Consider the following 17,680-nt stretch of genomic DNA (forward strand, 5'->3'; position numbering starts at 1 on the left):
CATAATAATAAAATTAATAAAATAAAAAACATTTTTAAATTTTTATTTATTAAGTATTTTTATATAATATAATATTACATTATATTAATTTTATTTATACATACGTTAAAATACATATAGATAGATATATATATATATATATATATATATATATATATATATATATATATATTTATCAATAAATTTTAATAAATATTATATTTTCTTATGAAATTAAAATATATTATATGTTTAAATTTTATTATATACAAAATATAAATTATATATATATTATTTAAAACTGCATAATATACACTCAATAATTAATACATATAATATTAATATATATATATATATATATATATATTTATTATATTTATATATATAAATAAATTAATTTTTCTCACATATCTTTAAAATGTTCAATCTTAAAAATTTAATTTACCTTCTTATTTAAGTTTCTCTATCTCATCGCTTGTAAAAACTTTAATTCTTTTTCCTTCATACCATTCTCCATATTTTTTTTCTCCATCTTTTGATATTTACAAACCTAATCCATGTTATTTTCCTTATTTCCAATTTCCTATATATTTTCTTCCATCAACCCATTAAAAAATACCAAATCCTTATTTCTTATCATCTTCATAATTCCCTTTATATATTTTCCCGTCAGGCCATTTTATAGTTCCTTATCCACTCATTTTATTTTAAACCCATTATCCTTCATATACCCTTCCGTCAGGCCATTTATAAACCCCGAATCCTTAAATAACATTATTTTTAAAATCTCCTTTATATTCAGATTTATCAGAAAATTATAAATATCCATTGCCATGTTTTTATCCGTTTGCATAATCTCCTATATATTTAGCTCCGTCAGGCCATGTTTCTACACCTTTCCCATACTTTATTATATATATATATATTTATTAAGAAATAAAATTATTTATATTTATTTGTATTATAACTTTTTTTTTTGTATTTATAATGTTTTATAAACAATTTTAATATAAATATATTATTTAACTTATTTATCATCTTTCCATTCTCCTTCATATTTAGCACCATTTATATGATAATAAATTCCATTTCCATTTGCTTTATCATCGAGCCATTCTCCTTCATATATATCACCATCTGCGTGTGTTAGTTTTCCATATCCTGTGCTTTTGTCCTCACTCCAATTGCCTTCATATTTTGTACCATTGGGCCATATTTATATACCATGACCATCCCTTAAACCATTTAACCATTCTCCTTCATATTTAATACCACCTTATAATTATATTTATTTAAGCTTTTTTCTTGTTTAAGTATTATTCTGCTGTTTATTTTCTCTATGTTTGTTTCGGATATATATTTTTCAGATTTGTTTTAATAATCAGTATTTTAAATTGTATTATTATCGTTATTTTGAATATTTTTTTATTGTATCGTTTGCTTGTTTTCTATTGTTCTTATTAATTCGGCTTTTTCAGCTTTTTTAGTGTTTTCTTTATTTTCTATATTATTATTTGCTATTTTTATTTCGCTTTCTTTGCTATTAAAGTAGCATGTTTATGCACAATTTCCCATAAATATTTTTTTTTAAAAAAAAAAAAAATCGTATATATATACCTTTTTTATTTTAATTAATAGCTTTTTTTATGTATAAATAATTAAAAAAAAAATAAAAATTATTGATTATTAAAAGTAAATTTAATTTTTATTTATTATAAAAAAAAATAAAAAATTGAATTTTTTATTTTTTATAAAAAAATCTTTTAAAATTTTTCATGAAATTATAAAATAATATAACGTTATATATAAATTTAATTTTTGTAAATAATAATAACTAAACTTAAAAATTAAATAATCATTCTTTTTTATTTAAGGAAGAAATATGACTATTATTATTAGCAACTAGAGTTTTTCCTGAACCATATTAAGGTTATCTTTGATTTGTTTAAATATATACATCATACAAATTTTTATTAGTGGCATTTTCAGCACATAATTAACTAAGTTTTTTTTCATAATCTTAAATTTTAGTCTGTGTTGAATTAGAATCAGTGAAATATTTTTCCAATTATTAATATTTTTATATCATTTCATTAATTTATTTGTTTTTATTACATATAACTTCTTTCAAATCTTAAACTTCAGTAGATAAGATTTCAATTTAATTAGAATGAGTATTTTTAATAGAATTAATAGCAAAATTGTTAGAATTTTCAAGTTTTTATCTTAAATCTTAAATTTCTTAAGCTTTTTATTTTTCCAAATCAACTAAATGTTTATTTAAAAAATTCATTTCTTAAAGTAATTTCTTATTTTCATTTTCTTAAATATTTCTATGTAAAAGATTATTATCATTTTCATCACTTTTAAGTAATAAATATTCTAGAATTTAGAAAAAATATATAAATATAAAAATAAATATAAAATTAAAAAAATATATATATACAAAAATAAAAATAAAAAATAAATACAAAAATATAAAAATACAAAAATACAAAATAAATAAAAATATATAGTTAAAAATATGTATATAATTAAATATATATATATATATATATATATATATATATATATATAATACCTTTTGCTCTTTTTATTTCGTTTTCTAAATAGCCTACTTAAGCTTAGTATTTTTTACATTTTTCATTTTTTTAATCTTCTATTTACATACATTTATCGATTAATTCGTTCATTTATTTATTACTTTCTTCTTCTTAATTTTATAGTTTATTCATCAATTCATTTTAGTTTATTTTTAAATTTTTTATATCTACTTCTAAATTTCCTTTTACAGCTATATGTTATGCAATAATAGTATCTAATTCATTATTTTTATGCACTAAAATTTCTTTTATTTTTTCTATTTCTCCTTCTAAAAATTAAATTTATTTTAATTGTTATTACTAAAATTCTTAGTGAGTTTAATTTGCTTTATCTAAAGATTTTGTATATTCTTCGTAATCTCTTTTTTTATCTTCCTCTAGTACTTATTGATTTAACTTTAGTGTTTATATTTCACTGTTTAAACGGTCCATAGCAGAGTTTTAGATATCTCTTTGATTTTATTTTTCTTTTAATTAGTTATTTAATTCCTCTATTTTAGACTAGAGTAGTTTTTTTAGGTCTTAATTTTCACAAGTAAGTGAATTTATTTGATTTTCATGAAGCTTTTTCAATTATTAAATATCAGTAGTATGCAATGAGGCTAGTTTATCTTATAAATCGTTAATTTCTGATTCTTTAATCATATTATTTTCTAGTATTTTATCTTTAAGAGCCTAGTTTTCATTCCTGATGCTTTCAAGTTCATTTTCGAAATTCTTTTTTTGTAATTTATTTTAATTAATAAGGTTTTAAATTTCTTAATTTTTAATTTCGAGTAAATTTTTTAACTTATTCAATTCACTTTCTAAAACATCAAGCTCACTCTAATGCAATTATTTAAGGGAATTCACCTACTCTAATGATAAATACTCATACCTTCTTTTGAGATTTTCGATTTCATTTAAATGATCAAGGTCATTTTAGACTATTTTCGATTTAAGTTTTTCTTTGTCATCATTAATTCTTAAACTTTCTGATTCCCAATAGTCATTTATTTCTTGAATTTTTTCTTTTAGTTCATTATTTTCCTTTTCTCTATCATCTATAATGACTTTTATTTTCCTAACTTATTCCTCGTAAAGGGAAATATTCGAAAAATGAGATCTTTTGATAGACTCGATTTAAGTTTAGTTGTCATCCATTAATTATTATTTACTTTGTTAAGCTTCATTACATTTTTCTTGTTGTAATAAATCATACAGTTTCTTTTGTTATTATAGTTGGTTTGTTAAATTCTTTATTTCGTTCTCGTAGTTTGCTTTTAGTTAGATTATTGTATTCATTTGAGTCTCATATTTATTCTTCCATATGTCAGATTCAGTACGTTATTATGAAAATTATTTTGATATTTAATTATTCTCACCTATTAGTATAGCATTCTACTTTAATATCTCATCTACATGACTTTCTAAATCTTTAGCTTTCTTAGCTTTAAAATTAGCTAGTTCTAAATCAGTATTTACTTAACATAAGGAAGATTCTAGTTCATTACAACGACTTTTCCATAAATCTACTTCGTCTTGTTAAAATGTAGTGATGTTCCTTTAGGGGCTTGTATTCATTTTTTTATAATATACTTGTTTTTAGGATGGGGATATTTTATTAATGTAGAATTATGAAGATGGTTTCACATAATGGATTGGACTCACAGAACGGTTTGGAGAAGGATTATATTTGTTTATTATACTCATTTTTTTAGTTTTTTGTTTGTATATTTACTTTCTTTTTTTTTTTTGATATGTATTTTTTTATATAATTATATATTTGCTTTGTTTATTTGATTTTTATTTTTAGTTTTATTTTTTTTAATTGTTATATTATTAATATTTTGTAATTTTCTTTTATTGAAGTATTATTTTATATAATTTTATGTTTATGTTTTTATTTGTTTATTTAAATAATAAAATTTAATATTTTTTTTAATTTTTTTTATTCTATATATCTTTATATATAATTTTTATTGATTGGTTAATAATTCTAAAAAATTAAAATTTCATTTTTTTTTTTTAAATAAAAATATGTTTTATTTTTTTATTGATATAATCGAAAATCATTTAACAATAGTTTTGTAATAAAATTAGATAAAATAATAATAAAATAATTATTTTTATAAAAATTTAATATATAATAATACTTAAATATAAAAAAAATTAAATTAATATTTAAATAAAAGAAAATATTATTTTTATTAAAAAAATAAATAAATAAATTTTTAAAATATTTTTTTATTTTTAATAAATAAATTTGTTTTTAATATAAAAAATTAAATATCTTTTTTTTTAAATATGGTTATATTAAGAATATTTTTATAAACTAAAATATATATAAAAAAAATAAAAAAATTTAAATGAAAAAAATATTCAAATTTAATAAAAACTAATATATAAATTTTATAAAAAAAAATGATTTTAATAAATTTCATTAAAATATAAAAATTTCAAATACATAAAATATTTCTTAAAAAAATTAAATTATTTATAAAAAATATTACATATATTAAAAAATCTTTTTTTAAATAAACAAATCTTTAAAAAAAATATAATAATAAAATAAATATTAAATTAATAATTTTTTTATCTTTAAATATTTTTAAATATAATTTTTTAATAATAAATTAATTAGCTTAAATAATATGAAAACCTAACATAAAGGATTATATTATTTAAATTCAACAAACTAAATACTATTCCTCATCTTATTCAAATTTAAGTATATTTTAGCATTTAATCATAATACCTTTTCTTAAAAACTACATAATATCCTATAATAAAAATATATAAAAACATATAAATATATATAAAAATATAAAAAAATATATATATATATATATATTTATATATATTATTTTATATTTTTATATATATTTAAAAAACTTCTGTATCTTCTATTTTAAGGATTATATCTTAGCAAAAATTAAGCATATTTATAATAATTTACATTAAAGCTTCTTCACCTTTAAACAAGAACAAATCAATAACTCTTTTTTGAAAATTTTTAGGCGAATTATACAACAAAATCGTGAAAAAATATTAAGGAAAACAAATATAAACACTCAAACCACAATCAATAATTTTTTACCTTATTTAAGGTAATTCTTATTATAATTTTATATCAAATTTATCTAAAATTTAGAATATACCAGGAGTTCCATCTAAAAACAATAGTCTCCAGTTTTTTTATAACATGATATGTACGAAAATCCAAAATACATTTTCTTCAAATGAATTATCTATTATTTCTACTTCTCGGTCATTTTAAGGGTTTAAGTTCAAAAGTAAACTAATAACTATAAAATTCATACCTCCTGTATATCCTACTTCTTTATCAAAATGGGAATATGCTCTTAGTATTCTTTAAAGTCTATTTTATTCATCAATAATCTTATTTTAATTAAAATTTAAATTATAACAAGATATTTAATAAAATAGTATTATAATTATGAAAATATATTAATAATATTATTTATAATAAAATTTTAAATTATAAATTTATTTAAATTATTAATAGTATTATTTTTTTATTATTAATATTATTATTATTAATATTATTATTAATTTTATTATTTTTTTACATTTTCTTTATTGTTTGTATCAAAAATTTATGTGTACTCATTATATGTACGATTTAAATCTTTTTTTATTATATTATCTAATTCACACTCTTTATTTGACATTTCTTTATAATTGAAAAATGCTTTGTATTTTTATTTTTATTAATTAACATTAGATAGTATTAACCAAACATCTTTTCTTCTAAAAATAATATTTATTTTATTAAAATAATTTTTTTTTTTAATAAAAAATAGGTTTTTACATATATTAAGGTATTCCTTATAATAAACTTTTATATATTGAATCCTAGTTTATCTTTTAAAGATATTCATTTGATATAATTTTTAAGAGTTACTTGTTAGAAAGTACTTTGTCTTGATAGCACTTTTGAGTTTCTTATTAATCAAGTACTATAAAATCAAAAAAATCGTCTTCAAATTAAGGCATTTCCCAATCTTTGTGATCCTTTTCTTGTGAAATTTTTATATTTTTAAATTGACTTTTACTTAACAAAGAGTTAAATAGATTATTCATTTTTATATATTTTTTTTTTGGTTATTTATTTAATTATAATTTATTATTTTTTAAAAATTAATAAAAATAATTGAATAAATTAACGCGAAATTTAAAAAAAAAATATAATTTTTCAAAGGAAACAAATAATTATAAAAATATATATATATATAATAATACAGCTTAATTAATAAAATATAAACATAAAAAATAGTTAAAAATTATAAAAGTAATTTTTCTTAATTAGTTCAAAAAATAATAGAAATATATATAAAATATAAGATAATAATTTTATATAAATAAAAATACTTATTAAAATATAATAATGTTTTTTTTTAAAAAAAATAAATATTCATCAATATATAATTTATTAATATAAAATAAAAGCTCATTTTTATTTATTTTCATTATTTTCTATTTTATCAGGAAAAAAAATGGATCTAATATTAGAATTTCCAAAAATTTAAGTCCATCTTTCTCTAAACTAATGTCCTAATTTTTAATTGAACTGAAATTTTATAACTATTAAAAGAAATTGAAAAGGAGTAGTTTTAATAGCTCTTAATTAGTGTCTATATTCCAAATAAGTGACTTCATTACTAATATAATATATATGTTAAATAAAAAGTCCGAAAGTAAATATAAAGAAAATAGTTGAAATAAAAACTAAAAAGAAAAGTTCTAAAATATCTATAGAAACCTCATCAAACTAAAATTAATAACATAAATAAATATCATTCGAAAATAATAATAAACTCATAAAACAAGTAATACAACTATAAAATACATAAGAAATAAAATACAAATAATTATAATCTCCTACACATTATCCTACAAAAAAACAATGATGATCAAGTCTAAATATACATCTATTACACATTGAACAATGATGATCGTCTTTTTATTTGTAAATTTGACAAATTTTACAGTATCTTTCTTGCGAATTTTTTTAAGTATTTATTAATCTATCAGGAGTTTTTGGGGAATAACTTTTTGTGGTTATTGACATATATAAGGATCTTAGTGTAAATACATATAGGATTATTATTATTGTTGTTAATATATTATCTATTATTATATTTGGGGAAATACTTGGGATTATTTATAGGAGGAGGATTTTAAATGCATATAAATATACTATTATTTCAAATATTATTATCCCTTTTCCAATTAATGAATATATTTTTGAATTTAATTTTAATAAGTCGATATTACATTTACACATAAGTATAAGTAAATATTAATTTATATTTAATTATTTCTAATATTATACTTTTTATAAATAATATATATATTTTATAGTATATACAAAAATATATATTTATTATATAATATATACAAAAATATATTTTTAATTTATATTATTTTTATATACATTTATATATTTATATATTTTTTTATCAGTTATAATTTTATTATATAATTTTGTCAAAATTATTTTAGTATTGTAAATGTTTATAAATATTTAGAAGGAGTTTCTATTCTTTTTTATGTATTTTATTTATTAATTTTAATTGTTTTTTAAAGTAATTACTTACCTTTTTTTTTAAAAAAGAAATATAAAATAAAATAAAAATAAAAATATACATTCTTCATTATTTAAATTAAATTTAACTGAATATTTTTTAACAAAATCAATATCATCTTTAAGTATAATCTAATTAACCCTTTCATTTTCATTCATATATTTATCACATTTCTCATTTATTTATTTAAAATATTTAAATTCGTTTAAATTAGAAATATTATTTACTATATCAGTTTTATAACTATTATTTTTATTTAAAGGCATTTACATTTTTTTTTTATTTTTCCCATAATAATTATAAATAATAGAACTCCTAAACTATTTTTTATCTTCATATAGTGTCTTTCTTTATAAAAAAGGTGTTTCTTTTATGTTCTCTTTACTAATAGATACTCTTAGATTGTTTATTTATTTAATATCGTTCCTTTTGTGTGTCATAAGAGGGTTCAAACATGGACTCTCGGATTTGTTTCTAGTATTTTTTTTTATTTCATCAAATTATTAAGCCTTTTATTTTTCATATATTATTGAATCGTGAATATAATTTTTATTATTTTTTAGCTTTTTAAAAGATTATCCACCAGATTTTTGCGATGTAACGTTTTCCTCGTCAGTTTCGTTTATTTTGTTTTCGGTTTCTTTTATGTTCATTAATTTTGTGGAATTTCTTTGTTAACTATTACTATTATTATTATTACTGTTAATTATACCTAAATCTACTACTTAGAAACTTGAACCGAAATATTTATCTAAGGTTAATCCTTCTTATAAACTTTAATTATTTATTTCAGGTTTATTTAAATCTAAAATTTTTTAAATGTTTATATTTTTTGTTAATTATTACATCTTTTACTTCGATTTCTACTTTACATTTTAATTTTTTTTATAAAATATTAAATTATTATAATTATTATTTAAAAATAAAAAATTTAATATATTTATATTTTTTAATTATTTATATTATTATATATCAAAATAAGTTATCTATATATATTTTTATCAAAAATTAAAAAAAAAATATAAATATTTAAGAGACAAAATAAGTTTTTTTTTTTTTTTATAAAAAAAAAAAAAAAAAGTTTTGTAATTGCAATTTATAATATAATTTTTTTATTTTATTAATAGAAATTTAAAAACTCTTATCTTTTTCATATTTTTCATACTGTATTTTTATCTTTAATTAATAAAGTTGATTGCATATTGCTTTTATTTTTTACTAATCAATAAAACATTATTTTTATATATATAAAAAAAATACAAAAATTAATAATAATTACTGGGTTTCTAATGTTAAAATACAAAGATAATAAAAAACTAAGGGACTATATTTATTAATAATTAAACAAAAAAAAGTATCATAGGCCTTTCAAAAAAAAAATAATATAAAATATATATTTTTATATTAAAATTATATGCCATATTATTTCAGAATCATCTTTACATTTATCATAATTAAAATCCTTAAAATTTTAAGGAAATCCGAATAAACTTGTAAAATTATAAAGGACTCTCAAAAATCCACAAAAAGCTAATGAAATCAAACATAATTTTAACTAAAAAAATATAAATATTAAAATATAATAAAAGTGTACTTATTTTTTAAATAAACTATTAGATTATTAAATTTTATTAAGTCTTCTAAGCAATTATATACAACAGAAAATAAAAATAAATACAATTGTAAATGTTACAGTACACGTATAGATATAACTTTTTAATTAAAAAAATAATCATTATCTATTTCCATAAAAATATAAATAAATAAATATAATAAAATATACTAATATTATTAATCTAAATTAGGATAAAATAATAAAATTAAGAGAATTATAGATGCGACTCCAAAAAAAATATAGTGAAAATATTTCAGATATAAAAATCTTTTTTCATGATTACTTATATTTTATAAAATAGAAATCCTAATTTAAATTATTAATTATTTTTAAAATATAAAATAATCATTTTACCATATATTAGATACATAACCTATAATAAGTAATGTATAATATACTAATATTAATTATAAAAACTGATACGAATTTATATATCTTATTAATTAGTTATAATATTCTTAATAATAATCATCTTTTAATATATATTAAAAGTAAATAACAGTATTATAAATATGAATTGAAATTAGATCTAATTGAAATATTAAATATTTTTTTTTTATTAATTTTTATACATATGAATAAAGTAATTTCAAGTAAATTAACTTTTATTGCTATTGTAAATGCATTTTTAATATTATCATCGTTTAAAACAGATTATATTTACCCCCAAAAATGTCTTATTAAGTAAATTAAACTTAAAGATAATATAAAAAGTAAAATTATATTAATTGCTATTGAATTAGTATTTGTATAATCTATTTGCTAGAATTTAAGATTACAAAAAGGCATGACTTTTTATGAATAACTTTTTTAATAAAATATTATTATTTTTTAAATTTTATTATTATAATAAATAAAATAAAATAAGTTTTTTTATAATATAAAACATTTTTAAAAAAAATATATATAAAATAAAAAAAAATAAAAATAAATGAAATAAAAAGAAAGATCTTATATAAAACATACAGCATTAGAAAATCATTTAATTAAATTAGAAATAACATCAATATAAGACGAATAAAATATTTTAAAGTTAAAATAAATAATTATAAATATATATATATGTATATATAAAAAATAAATATATATATATATAAACATATATAACTAATAATTAAAATCAAGATTTTAAAATAAAGCTAAATAATATATTCTATATTTTATTTTTATTAATAGTAGTTTTAAAAAAAATTAATATCTAATTAATAAAATATATAAAATACAATTATATAAATATTTAAATATATATATTAATGTAATAATTTTTTTTTATATATATATTTAATATATATATTATATATATATATGTTTATATATTTTTATATATAATATAAAAGATATTTTTACGATTAAGAGGAAGAAGATGAATTGTATAATGAATTTTATTTTTCTTTTACATTATAATTAATCGTTGATGATCTAAATATATATTCTACAATAAATACTTATTTTACTAAAGAACAAAAATTTGATAAAAACATAATATTTAATTTTAAATATAAAGATTTATTGTAAAATTCAATTATACTAATAACTATATGGTGCGCAAATAAATAATATGATTCAAAGCATCCTTTAGGTAGTACAACAATAAGTTTATTCGATGAAGATTAAAAACTTAGATAGGGAAAGTTTAATTTATTAATATGGCCTGATCAATTACCTGATAAAACATATACTCCTGGTATTATAAATGAGTAGAATTTGGAATAAATAAATACTTGCTTATAAAAAACAAATAATATGATATAAAATTCTAAAAAAATGAAAAAAAACTAAGATTTTTTTTTAAATAATAATAGAAATTTTGTTATTGATAAAAACGAAATTTAAAGTAATATATTTTTTATGTTTAAAAAAATTCCTGCTGCTTTTTTGGAAGTTTTTTTTTATGAATTTGAAAATACTGTAATTTTTTAAAATCCTGAGTTTATAAAAGAATATGAGGACAATCATTTATTTTTTCAAGAATTAGACGTATTTAAAAAACGCGAAAAACAAAATATATAAGAAAATTCTTTTTAAAACAATATTATTGTGTATGATTTTGATTTTTATTATTAATAAGATGATCTTATTTAAGAATAAAATAAAGAAATTTCCAATTAAAATCCTTAAGAGTTAATTCCATCCAAAAAAGAGCTCCTTGTAATCGAAAATTCAATAAAAAACCTATTTTGGGTGAAATAACAGCGGAAGAAAAACACCTTTTTTATAAATATAGATATAATCTATTATAGAATGGCGAAGCTTTGGTGAAATTTTTACATTCAATAGATTGGAATTCAGCAAAATAAGAAGAAGAGGCTTTAAAATTATTAAAATAATGGATTCCTTGTGAATTTGAAGATGCTTTGCATTTATTATCATGCTGTTTTTGTGCTAATGATATTTATATTAATAAAAAAGAAAAAAAACCCTACAGAAGTGTAATTTAAATAAGAAAATATGCCTGCGAAATACTCAAAATATGTTCCGATGATAAAATTTCGTCTTTTTTACTTTAATTAACTTAAGCATTAAGATATGAACCATTTTTATATGATAATAGTTGTTTAGCGTAATTTTTAGTTTAAAAAAGTGAATAAAATACTGAAATTGCGACTTAGTTTTATTGGTATTTATAGGTAGAATGTGAATTTAATAATAATAACAATTTTGTTTAAATAGGTGATAATTTCCAAAACAATGAAAAAGTATTGAGTTGGTTTTAGTAAGTTTTCTAGTAAATGTTAACTAAATTATAGATAAATAATAAAGTTATATATTAAGTTCTTGTATAATAATAAGCTTTTAGAGATAAACTATAGAATTTAGTTTAGATTTTAAAAGGAAAGGATAGGTAATAATAAATTCATATAATCAAAGAAAAATTAAATTCGGAAGATTTTAAATTCGAAAAACATCCTTTCTGTTTAAATACGAAAATTATACTCACAGATCATATTCCTTAATTATCTAGTGTTTTCAAAAGCGCTATGGCTCCAATTAAGCTAACATTTAGAGCATAAGAAATAGATTATAATGAGAACTTAGAAAAGAAAATAAGCTTAGTTGAATTAATTTATAAAAACGGAGATGATTTAAGATAAGATTAGTTAGTAATGTAAATTTTTAACTTAATGGATGTTTTATTAAAAGGAGTTAAATAAGATTTTAAGCTTACACCATATAAAGTTCTAGCATGTTCAAAAAATGATGGTTTTGTAGAATTTGTACCAAATGCAGCAACTATTTAGGACATATTAAAAAGTGATACTATATTAGGCTATATATAAAAATAAATGTAAGATTATAATAATACAATATTATAAGAAAAAATAAAAAAAAATATAAATGATAGAATAATAATAATAATAATAATAATAATAATAATAATAATAATAATAATAATAATAATAATAAGATGAAGAAGAAGATTAATTATTCAATTCAATAACGAATTCTTAATTAATGAATAATTATATGCTTTCATGTGCAGGATATTGCGTAATCACATATTTTTTGGGAATCGGAGATAGGCATTTAGAAAATTTAATGATTGATTCTTAAGGGAAATTTTTCCATATTGACTTTGGGTTTATTTTAGGGGAAGATCCTAAACCATATCCGCCTCCGATTAAATTGTGTAAATAAATGGTAGAAGCTATGGGAGGTTTATAAAGTCCTATTTATTAAGAATTTAAGAAAAAATGTGTTAATGCTTATATATATTTAAGAAAATATGGAAAATTTATTGTTAACTTGTTCCATTTAATGATAAATTCAGGTATTAAAGATATGAGCTTTCAAGCATTGGAAAAAATGGTCGAGAAATTTAATTTAAATTAAAATGATTTTGATGCCGAATTACATTTTTTAAGTATTCTGGATTAAAGCGTAAATGCACTTTTTCCATTCCTTTTCGATATAATGCATTAGTGGTCAAGTTATTGGAAAAATTGATATAAAATTATATATATATATATATATATATATTTATATATATATATTTTTATTTATATATATATTAATTATTATATATATTTTTATATTTTTTTTATTTTTTATTATTTGTTTTATTTAATCTTAATTATTATTTTTTTTATTTTTGTTTTATTTTAAATCAATATTACATAAAATTTAAATAATTCAGATTAAATAATATATATATATATATATATATATATATATATAATTTTTTAATTTTTCATTTTAGAAATAACTCTATATAACCTTCTATTTTATGCTTACATATAGGACATTCTTATTTTTTTATTAATTATAAGCATTAATAACATATACATAAGTGTTTACAGGGTTTAATTATTATATTTTTTATATTTTCGAAACATACATTACACTTTAAATTATCAGAAATGTCAGTTATTTAAGACATCTTTTGTCTATATTAATCTAAGCGTTCACTTTTTTTTCTATTGATTTGTTTTTTTATTATTTTTTATAGCTTTAGTATAAAAAAAATCGTTCCGAAAATAAAAGGAAAGAAAAGTATAAAGAGAATTATTTTTTTTTATCTTATTTTATTCTAGAATAGTTATATAAATTAAGATTTGTCATTCATTATACATTTTAAATTTTCGATTATTATCTCTTAAGTTAAATTATTATATAATACATCTGCAAATACTGTTACATAACTATTATTTTTTAGCCCTAATTCAATTTTCTATATACCTATTCTTATATACTATATACAAAAAAAAAAAAATTAAATAATTATACATTATATATACTTTGTTTTTTAAAAATCTAAGCTTTAATTAAATAATTAAAATTCTACAAAAAAATATGAGTATTTTTTTTAAAAAACCTTATCTAAATTTAACATTTTTCGTTTTAATAACTTCCAAAGCTAATTGAGAATTTATCATTTGTCTAGTTTAAACTTAACACAATATGTTCGTATTAAAGTCTTTCAAAACAATATTATTTACCATATTTACTTGAGGTATTTTATCTGGTAATTATACAGGTAAATAATGCTCTTTTATTGAATCATTGTTTGTATATATGTTTTTTTTGTAATAAATTGATAATAGTACTTCTATGGAATTATCTAATAATGATTATTTTGGTTTATTTGATTTCAATATGCCCCCTATAAATATATTGTTTAATCTTATTTATTAATTTTCTTCAGGTTAGTATGTGTTTTTTATATATTCGATTAATGATTGGGGAGTTTCAACTTGAAGTTAATCATATTAAGTGTATTTTTTTGTCATATTTTGATATTATTTGAAAAATAATATTAAACCTGATAAACTTGTCAGAGAAATTGCACTGTTTAAAATTAATTCCATTTTTTGAATTTATATATATGATTATTGTTATAAAATATTTTAGTATTTTTATTTATTTACATGTATATATATATTTTTTTTTAATTTATCATATTTTTTTTTTTTAATAATAAATACTATTATAATTTTTTTTTTAAATAAAAATAAAAATTAGATATTTTTTTTTTTTAGAATTTTTTTTGTACAAAATCATTAAATTTTATTTATAAATTTTAAATGCTTAAAAAAATAAAAAAAATTTATCAATAAAAATAAATTAATTTATTAAAATAAATGGGATATAAATTAAATTAAATTAAAATACAAAATAAAAATAATTATAACTATAAATATTTTAACTAATAACAATCACTATTATAATTTACACAATAAGATATCGAAAAAAAAATCTAAGAAATATTTGAATAAGAAATAAAAAATTTAAATGTACAATTAATAACCAAATAATACTTAATTCGAGTATTAAATACAATAATATAATCATCCGGAAACACTATTTTTTTATTTGAAATAAGAAAATAATTAATTAAATAAAAAAAATAATAGTAATAATAATAATAATCGAATTTTCTTAAATTATTAAATAGACTATATTAGCTAGCTGTTGATAAGTAAATATAAGTTAATTACAAATAAATGTAAAATTAATAATAACATAATGATTAATAAATAAGAGATACTTTAACTAGGCTTGCGGCTAGGTATAGAAATAGGATTAATAATTTATTAAATTAAGATTAAAGTTAGGACAATTAAAATATAGAGTTTCAAGCTATATAAATACATAGTAGAATTTCTAGTAATTTAGAGAATTGATTTATAATTGTACATCATTTAATTAATTTTGAAAAAAATGATGCTATTTAAAATAAATTAAGTTTAAATAAAATATTATATATTTAATAAAATTTATATATATATATATATATATATTTTTATTAAATAAAATGATTATTTTATTAAAATTTGACTATAACAAATATAAAATATATATATATATATATATATATATATTTATATATATATATATATATAATACATTTGTTTTATTTTTATATTATAAGAAATAAATCAATTTAGAATAAAAATTGATAAATAATTATATATATTCATTATTTTATAATTTTCATATGAAATTATTCAATTCTATTCTAAATCTATATGCAAAAAAAAAAAACTAAAAAAAAAATAAGTATAAATTTATAAAAGATAATATTAAAAAAAAAAAATATGAAGGGAAATCCAGTTTCAAAAAACTCAATGGTTTTTAACAAAGTACTAATAAAAAAATAGAAATAATAAATTTAAAAAAAATTAAATAATAAAAAAAGTCATTTGGTTAACACATTCTAGTAAATCCGCAAATTCTACATTCAATAGTAGAAAAATCAGCCATAAGACCCACTGATATAGTATTAGAAATAGGTCCAGGAACCGGAAATTTAACCTCTTTATTATTAGAAAAAGCCAAAAAAGTAATTGCAATAGAAATAGATCCTCGTATGATTGCCGAATTAAATAAAAGATTTAAATATTCTTAACATGCTAGTAAGTTTGAATTAATATAAGGTGATGCCATCTCATCAGAATTTCCATTTTTCGATGTATGTGTAGCAAATACTCCTTATTAAATTTCTTCGCCTTTGGTCTTTAAATTATTATCACATAGACCTATATTTAGACACGCAATATTGATGTTTTAGTAATAATAATAATAAATTATTTTTTATTATATTATTTGATTTATTTTTTAAAAGAAAAGAATTTGCTATGAGATGTGTTGCTAAACCTGGAAGTGAATTATATTGTAGACTTTCTGTTAATGTTTAATTACTTTCTAGATGTGATCATTTAATTAAAGTAGGAAAAAACAATTTTAAACCACCACCGAAAGTCGAATCTTCTGTTATTAGAATTTAACCTAAAAATCCAGCTCCTTAAATTAATTATTTAGGTAATTTTTGTTTCGTTTTGTTTTTTTATAATTAAAATTTTAAGAATGGGACGGACTTTTAAGAATTTGCTTTATGAGAAAAAATAAATAATTATCAGCACTTTTTAAAATTAAATCGATTTCTAGTCTACTTGAAAAGAATTATGAAGTGTTTTAGAAATTAAAGGCCGCTTAAAATGAGGGAAATATTTAATTTGAAGAACAAAAGACAAATACTAATGATTTACTTAATTTGGTAATGGATGAGGAATTCGAAGAAGATGAATAATAATAAAAAAAAAATAAAAATAAAAATAAAAATGATGATTAAGAAGAAGAAAATGATATGTAAGAAGAAAATAATGAAAATAATGATACAAAATAATTATTTAAAGAAAAAATTTCGAAAATACTTATTGATAATAAATTTAATGAAAAAAGACCTTCTAAACTTGATATCGATGATTTTTTAAAACTTTTATATTTATTTAATTAAAATGATATTCACTTTAAATGAAAATTTTTTATTAATATATACGTATATTGATGTATTTTTGTTTTAAATAGAATAACAAATAAAATACAGTAAAAATTATATTAATTTATATTTATATATATAAAAATATATTAAATTTATTAATAAAAATTCATAT

General features: G+C 17.0%; 4 protein-coding genes across 4 annotated transcripts, besides 37 other annotated features; 2 read left to right on the forward strand and 2 right to left on the reverse strand. All coding sequences in view use genetic code 6, as the record gives it.

Moving 5' to 3' along the window:
* The first annotated feature begins 114 nt into the window (after positions 1–114).
* Positions 115–172: a microsatellite.
* A 129-nt stretch (positions 173–301) lies between these two features.
* Positions 302–370: a microsatellite.
* Positions 310–366: a microsatellite.
* Positions 371–401: 31 nt separating the features above from the next.
* On the reverse strand, positions 402–4,323 carry IMG5_198150 (tetrin c, putative; the record flags this gene model as incomplete). The annotated part of the gene is made up of 5 exons (XM_004024142.1): positions 2,561–4,323; positions 2,095–2,361; positions 1,597–1,617; positions 1,007–1,254; positions 402–884 (listed from the first exon to the last, which is right to left on the reverse strand). Exons 1-5 carry the CDS (start codon positions 4,272–4,274, stop codon positions 402–404), a joined length of 2,733 nt encoding a protein of 910 aa, XP_004024191.1. The 5' UTR covers positions 4,275–4,323.
* Positions 935–973: a microsatellite.
* Positions 2,374–2,557: a microsatellite.
* Positions 2,376–2,489: a microsatellite.
* Positions 2,376–2,557: a microsatellite.
* Positions 2,380–2,552: a microsatellite.
* Positions 2,382–2,457: a microsatellite.
* Positions 2,382–2,490: a microsatellite.
* Positions 2,394–2,494: a microsatellite.
* Positions 2,488–2,550: a microsatellite.
* Positions 2,518–2,556: a microsatellite.
* A 575-nt stretch (positions 4,324–4,898) lies between the features above and the next one.
* Positions 4,899–4,942: a microsatellite.
* An 87-nt stretch (positions 4,943–5,029) lies between these two features.
* Positions 5,030–5,073: a microsatellite.
* A 23-nt stretch (positions 5,074–5,096) lies between these two features.
* On the reverse strand, positions 5,097–6,549 carry IMG5_198160 (Rab6 GTPase activating GAPCenA, putative). Its single transcript, XM_004024143.1, has 4 exons — positions 6,397–6,549; positions 6,155–6,335; positions 5,457–5,963; positions 5,097–5,344 (listed from the first exon to the last, which is right to left on the reverse strand). Exons 2-4 carry the CDS (start codon positions 6,254–6,256, stop codon positions 5,252–5,254), a joined length of 702 nt encoding a protein of 233 aa, XP_004024192.1. The 5' UTR covers positions 6,257–6,335; positions 6,397–6,549; the 3' UTR covers positions 5,097–5,251.
* Positions 5,346–5,412: a microsatellite.
* Positions 5,349–5,415: a microsatellite.
* Positions 5,350–5,412: a microsatellite.
* Positions 5,368–5,447: a microsatellite.
* Positions 5,396–5,447: a microsatellite.
* Positions 5,397–5,450: a microsatellite.
* Positions 6,080–6,147: a microsatellite.
* Positions 6,339–6,378: a microsatellite.
* Positions 6,550–7,927: 1,378 nt separating the features above from the next.
* Positions 7,928–8,001: a microsatellite.
* A 1,102-nt stretch (positions 8,002–9,103) lies between these two features.
* Positions 9,104–9,137: a microsatellite.
* Positions 9,138–11,056: 1,919 nt separating this feature from the next.
* Positions 11,057–11,116: a microsatellite.
* Positions 11,059–11,121: a microsatellite.
* Positions 11,122–12,517: 1,396 nt separating this feature from the next.
* IMG5_198170 (phosphatidylinositol 3-kinase catalytic subunit type 3, putative) lies at positions 12,518–13,733 on the forward strand (the record flags this gene model as incomplete). The annotated part of the gene is made up of 2 exons (XM_004024144.1): positions 12,518–13,040; positions 13,195–13,733. The coding sequence occupies 2 exons, from the start codon at positions 12,518–12,520 to the stop codon at positions 13,731–13,733; spliced, it is 1,062 nt and encodes a 353-aa protein (XP_004024193.1).
* Positions 13,132–13,193: a microsatellite.
* An 8-nt stretch (positions 13,734–13,741) lies between the features above and the next one.
* Positions 13,742–13,814: a microsatellite.
* Positions 13,742–13,822: a microsatellite.
* Positions 13,814–13,890: a microsatellite.
* Positions 13,891–13,931: 41 nt separating this feature from the next.
* Positions 13,932–13,964: a microsatellite.
* A 1,355-nt stretch (positions 13,965–15,319) lies between these two features.
* Positions 15,320–15,369: a microsatellite.
* Positions 15,370–16,080: 711 nt separating this feature from the next.
* Positions 16,081–16,129: a microsatellite.
* A 195-nt stretch (positions 16,130–16,324) lies between these two features.
* Positions 16,325–17,544, forward strand: IMG5_198180 (hypothetical protein; the record flags this gene model as incomplete). Its single annotated transcript, XM_004024145.1, has 4 exons — positions 16,325–16,369; positions 16,426–16,796; positions 16,852–17,048; positions 17,093–17,544. 4 exons carry the CDS (start codon positions 16,325–16,327, stop codon positions 17,542–17,544), a joined length of 1,065 nt encoding a protein of 354 aa, XP_004024194.1.
* Positions 17,312–17,349: a microsatellite.
* Positions 17,344–17,393: a microsatellite.
* Positions 17,545–17,633: 89 nt separating the features above from the next.
* Positions 17,634–17,680: part of a microsatellite that runs on past the window's edge.

This window comes from Ichthyophthirius multifiliis (assembly GCF_000220395.1).
Source record: "Ichthyophthirius multifiliis unplaced genomic scaffold scaff_1120509251408, whole genome shotgun sequence".
NCBI lineage: Eukaryota > Ciliophora > Oligohymenophorea > Hymenostomatida > Ichthyophthirius > Ichthyophthirius multifiliis.